Source organism: Pinus tabuliformis, chromosome 6, assembly GCF_031772625.1.
Source record: "Pinus tabuliformis cultivar Carrire ecotype Pingquan chromosome 6, CPIR1, whole genome shotgun sequence".
NCBI lineage: Eukaryota > Viridiplantae > Streptophyta > Pinopsida > Pinales > Pinaceae > Pinus > Pinus tabuliformis.
Genome location: NC_142292.1, coordinates 1576536850 through 1576542768, shown reverse-complemented (window position 1 = coordinate 1576542768; position 5919 = coordinate 1576536850). Strand labels below are relative to the sequence as shown.

The 5919-nt window shown below is 37.0% G+C and overlaps 1 protein-coding gene across 1 annotated transcript; it reads left to right on the top strand.

Annotated features, from left to right (window-relative positions):
• Positions 1–3237: 3237 nt before the first annotated feature.
• On the top strand, positions 3238–4864 carry LOC149264817 (uncharacterized). The gene is made up of 3 exons (XM_089390469.1): positions 3238–3709; positions 3834–3963; positions 4117–4864. Exons 1-3 carry the CDS (start codon positions 3436–3438, stop codon positions 4817–4819), a joined length of 1107 nt encoding a protein of 368 aa, XP_089246595.1. The 5' UTR covers positions 3238–3435; the 3' UTR covers positions 4820–4864.
• Positions 4865–5919: the final 1055 nt, after the last annotated feature.

Here is a 5919-nt window from a genome sequence, read left to right as displayed (position 1 = left end):
CCAGATAAATCGGCCAGTGGTCAGATCCTCCAAAGGGTAGGATTCTTGCTGAAATTTCCTTATTATTGAGCATGAGATCCTCAAATATCATGAATCTGTCCAATTTTGAAGCCACCTGAGACTCTCCTCCTCTTTTGTTGTTCCAAGTAAAGATTCCATTATTGGTTGTAATGTCCACTAACTTCATAATGTCTGTGAAAGACTGAAACCTCAAAGAGTCTTGGCTTTGAATTCTAGTTCCACCTTTTTTCTCTGAAAGTGATTTAATCATGTTAAAATCCCCTCCCAGTATCCATGGCTTATCAGCATGCCTGACCCTTAGATCCTCCAGAGAATCAAGAAATTTTAGTTTTCCTTCCAATCTTTGGGGGCCATACACATTGGTGATGAGATAAGTTTCCTTATCTCCGACAGGCTGGATAACCATGGAGAGATAATCCCGAGAGGCTTCAGCATCTAAAATTTCTATTTTCTTGGGGTTCCAAAGGGTAAGAATACCACCTGCTGTATTCTCTGCTTTGACTTCTAGAAACTCATAATTATAGAGCCACTTGCTGTGAATCTCTTTTAATTTATGAATGGAACATTTGGTTTCCTGAATGAAGATCACATCTGGAGCTATTTGTTCCATTTTTTTACTGATCAGTCTTTGTTTCTTTTTACTACCAAGACCTCTTATATTCCAAGAAGTAAACTTCATTATTAAAGATTGGTGAAAGAGTAGACAGTTAGATCTTTCATCTTATATGAGTCTATCATTAGTTTTCCACATTCCATTAATAACTCATTCTGCTTTTTCCTGCCTCTTTTTTTTCCTGGGTTTCTGGGTGCTAATACAGGTATGGGTCTTACCATTTTTACCCCCTCATTGCTCTGTTTTTCCTTGCTCCTTTGCGTCTTCGGTCCTTTGTTTTGGGTTTTCCATATGTATAGCTGTTGGACTTTATTGAACTCCTCTGGAGGTAAGGAATCTAACCCTCCTTTAGTACCTTGAATCAAGAAATCTTCCAAGTCAAGATTCTCTTTCTCAAGAATCGCCTGAAGTTCTTGGTCTTTCGTTTCCATTTCACTTGGGGTCATCTCCTGATCCATTTCTATTTCTGCGTCGCTCACCAGTGTTTCTGTTTGCAGAATCGTATTTGGTGTTTGTTCCTTGTCCTCTACTTTCTTTTTTTCCATCAATACTTCCCCTTTCGTCTGGTCTGCTGTGTTATCTTCTTCTTCCACTTCCAAGACTCTGAACCTGTTTTGGCTGGTTTGATGTCCTTCAGATTTCTGTGCTTTTATTCCCTTTTTGTTTCCTTTTCCTTTGTTTACCACTTTGTGAAAACCTTCAGAGTCTTTCATATCATTGGCTTTACTCTTATTCTCTGTTCTAGTGAGAGGGCAATCCCTGTATAGGTGTCCATGTTCATGACATTTGCGGCATCTGAACGGAATATGCTCGTAGTCTATGGTTTGGACCCATTCTTCATCATGAACTTCTAAGATAATCTCATCTAGGAGAGCTCCAGAGAGATCCATTTCCACACAGATTCGAGCAAAGGACGTATACTTTCCTCTCCTAGTGGCTTCAGAAGCTTTAACAAACCATCCTAGCTTATTTCCTATGGCTGTTAATGATTCTATTTGCCAATAATCAAGCGGAAGAGAATAGAGCCTTACCCAAACCGGAACTGAAGTGAAGGTCTCACGCTCTGGGACAAAATTCATGATCCAAGGTCGCATATAGAGACCTGCTGCAGCAAAGAAGTATGGCCCACCTTCAAAAACTCTGTCCTTGTCTTCGATATTCGCAAAAACCACCGTAAAGAATCCCTTTGAACCTAGGTGTAGGTCAATGCTTCCTTTTGGTTTCTAGTGGTGTCTTATCCACATTTGTAAGGCTTTTTCAGTGGGCCATAAACCCATGAATTTGCAAATGATTGCATAGTTTTGCATATATTCCCTGTGCTCCTGCAGAGCAGGCTCATTTAACATGACTCTGGGGATTACAGTAGCTTTGGGTTTACATGGGCCCATGCGTGCTTTGTTTTTTGCTCCCTGTTCCTTGTCTTCTTCCTCATTCTCTTTAATAATATTTTTCTCCTTGGGTTCCTGTTCATTTTGTTCCTCTTCACTGTTCTTATTCTTTCCCATTGAAGGTCCTCTATCATTTTCCATGGGTTTTTTTCCTTTGCTGTTCACAGCTTGCTTGAAGGAGGGAGTGGAGCTCCCTCCTCTGCATCCCTCCATGGATCGCAGTCTCTACCACGACTCTGAAACCCTGATAATTTTCCCGCCTTCGCTCCTGACCCCTCGACTCCTCTTCGTCGTCTAAATTATCTCTCAAACACAAACAATGTTATTAAATAAATAGTAAAAAAATATAAAACAATCTATATAATTTTTTTAACCATATTTTTAATGAAATACAAAATATATATATATATATATTTCAAAAATTATATTATTAATTAGTATGTAATTTAAAAAAAATTAATACAAAATATTTAAATTTCAATAATAATATAATATTCTATATATATATATATATATATATATATTTTAAATGATTGTTATCACGAGTCTTCACGACCATTCCATTCCTGCAAGTGAAATGTTTTAACTTATATTGAATTTTAACTAAAAAAATATCATAGTTTTTCATTAATCATTAACAAAATCTTGCTTTTACAATTATCATTCTCAGATTGCATTCAGTATAGTAAACTATTTAACTTATATTACAGTTTCAGATTCCATCCACCTAACTAAAATATTCAAGTTATATTAAATAATTATTAATAAAGACTTTTAACCCTTAATAATATCTTAACGTTACATTTCATTAATTATTTAATATTATTCCAAATAAAGATAGCATCAACAAATGATAATGAATGAGGTTTTATCACATCAGTGGTGTATTTCATCCACAGGAACTCTATCACTCACAAATATGAAAACATGTTTGCCTTATCTTTAACGTGGTACCATGATTACCAAAAGAAATGAGTAGGCCCGCATTTCGCCGGTTCTGGAAACTCCTCAGGCTATCGATCTTCGCCTCCGTAGAATGTTTGTTGTTTAATGGCAACTGGCGTCCTCCAGGGAATAACCCACCATCTTCCACTGTCTCATATTCAATGTTTCAACCTAGTGTGCGCGTGGTGACTGTAATCACTTTTTAGGCATTCTTCGATTAGTGTCAAGTCTATTTATGAATCACCGTAATGATTTAGAAAAGAAAATTGCTCTCCCCGTAATCCGACCCTCTTAAATTTCTACTGAACCCATTTTATCGTTTCCTCATAATCTCGGTATTGAATTTCTGCTTTTTTTCGTCCACGAGAGGTGATAGTCTCCTATTTTGTCTTTTGTAAGAAAATCTGCTTTTAGGCTAGAAAATCTGTGACAGATGTGCCCTTCGAAATCACAAACTATAATTGTCACATGATAATTATTTTCCGAAAAATAGAGCAGGAGAATCTAATTGTTTCTATATATACTCAAGCCAAGGGGCCAGTGCCATATCTGTTTGTTCCCAGAAGGGGAGATCGTCAGTGGTGGAGTTACAGTAAACGAATATCCAGGATGGGTAGATCTCCTTGCAGCTCAAAAGAAGGGCTCAACCGCGGGGCCTGGAGTGCCAAGGAGGATATGATTTTGTCTGATTACATTCGAATTCATGGCGATGGTGGATGGAGAAATCTCCCCCAAAAAGCAGGTCAATCTAACTATATGTCTTATTATTTCTCTAGCGAATCTAGGTGAATGTCTTACTCTTTAAGTTCACATCAGGGTTAAGGCATGTAAACCTTAATAAATATTGAAAAAAATTGGTTTTACAGGTCTTATGAGGTGTGCAAAGAGTTGTAGAATACGGTGGTTGAACTATCTTCGTCCCGGCATTAAACGTGGAAACATTTCCCACGATGAAGAGGAACTCATTATTCGGATGCACCGTCTTCTCGGCAATCGGTATGTCCACAATGATTGAACATCATCTATTTACTCACCAATAGTTATTGATTCCTTCTGTCGGGGTCTCCAAAGTTTGGAATTATTAGTAGCAGAGTGAGAGATTGATGCAATAAGTACAACACAAGTGTCTTTATATGTGTTTGCCTGCAGGTGGTCACTGATAGCGGGACGACTGCCTGGTCGAACAGACAATGAAATCAAGAACTACTGGAACACCCATCTACGCAAGAAGCTGCGGTCAATGAACGAATCTCAACCCAATTCAAGTACTCAAAATGTGAAGATGAGATCAAAATCTCCTTCTCTCCTACAAAATCAAGTGTTCAAAACCCCTCCCCTCAAAATAACAACGGCGATGAAACAAGCTGAAATGGCACGATCAAATGGTTGCAATAATCGTAGTTCAGATGAAGGTTTCAAATTATGTAAGGTTGCAGAAAGTAAGAATTTCTCCAAGTCGCCCTGCGAGATACTTGTGAATGATTCCATCACAGAGGACGTTATTCTCGTTCAAACAGAAATGGAAAGCTTTACCTCTTCTAGGTCGGAACAGCTGTCCCCATATTCCGATCGATTTGCAGAAGATGCAGCTACTTTAACTGACAGTTTGTCATATTTAAAGGAACTATCGACTCCCCACTGGAATCCATTTTTTTCTCCATCCGACTGTTCATTGGACTTTGGATTAGAAGAGTTCTACATGGGACCGGCTACAATAGCCGAGGAGATGATTGAGTTTGAAGATACATCTTCTGATGAAGGCAATATGCAGCCAATTAATAGTTTTACAGTGCCTGGTTATCAACGAATAAACGAACTTCACCATAACAGTACACAACACAGAATGGATTAAAGCTAACACTTCTGAGAAGTGATGCTGTCACTTTGAAGTATTAAACTGGTATACCTTTTAATGTAATGGTAAATTTTTGCAAATATATTTGAAGAAATTTTGTTGTAATCTTTCTGTCTTTCTGTTTTTTTCATTTATAAAAGTTGGTTCCATAGACTTGTTACAATGGAGATATGTAAGTAATGCTGCACTTTTCACAATTGATTTAATGAACTCGCCTAACAATTTGGGAATGGGTATAATGAATTAGTGGCATATTCAAAATAATGTTGTTTATTTGAAAGTTTATTAAAATTTATAAATTTAATGTAAAAGTATTTATAATTTTTTATCTAATAACCTGTGCGGGGAATATTTTCATTTTAATAAGGTATTTTAAATTTATATATTTAAATAGATCTACGGTAAAAGAATCTAATAGTTTAAATTAAATAAAATCTTTTTATTTTAATTTATATGGTGTTATGGATTTCACTGATGTTAAGTTATTTATGTTATACAAAACGGGTTTAGAGAATTTGTTATTTAGATAAAATAGAGGGATTTAATTGTAGGAATTTACAGGGTAAGTTCCTCAGAAAGAATACCAAAAGGACACCGCTCACAACCAGATCACAGATCAATACGCCAGTATTTTTGACGTGGTTAAAACCCTCAAACGTAGGTACTACAGGCAATTTATTAATCAAAGAATGAAAATTTACATAAGCTTCTCTCATGCACGGATTACCCGAACAATGACCCTCCATGCGCTTTAAATAGAACTCATGGACCAATCGGGTGTCAAGCCACGGATCAAGTGTCGGTAATACCGAGGTGAGAGTGAACCGTCGGATCACTACATATCGTGACCGTCGGATTGTAAGTTACAAAATGTACAACGGTAAAGAAAGACACTTTACCTAACTCTATACCTAACTCTATACTAGACCAAGTTGAACTTAACTATATCCTATGTGTTGGAATATCCTAACATCCCCCCTTAAGAACAACTTGGGATAGGATTGAAGGATTTACAAATATGACACAATAGGAGAAGGAAGGAGGCACTAGAGCCTATCCCCCCTTAGTGACAACTTCCTGAACTCCAAGCATATATC

Bases quoted from the DNA above. Each gene is read 5' to 3' on its own strand.
- LOC149264817 (XM_089390469.1), top strand. From the start codon at position 3,436: ATGATAATTATTTTCCGAAAAATAGAGCAGGAGAATCTAATTGTTTCT. The intron at 3,710-3,833 runs GTCAATCTAACT...TTGGTTTTACAG, and splicing joins AAATCTCCCCCAAAAAGCAG to GTCTTATGAGGTGTGCAAAG. The intron at 3,964-4,116 runs GTATGTCCACAA...GTTTGCCTGCAG, and splicing joins CACCGTCTTCTCGGCAATCG to GTGGTCACTGATAGCGGGAC.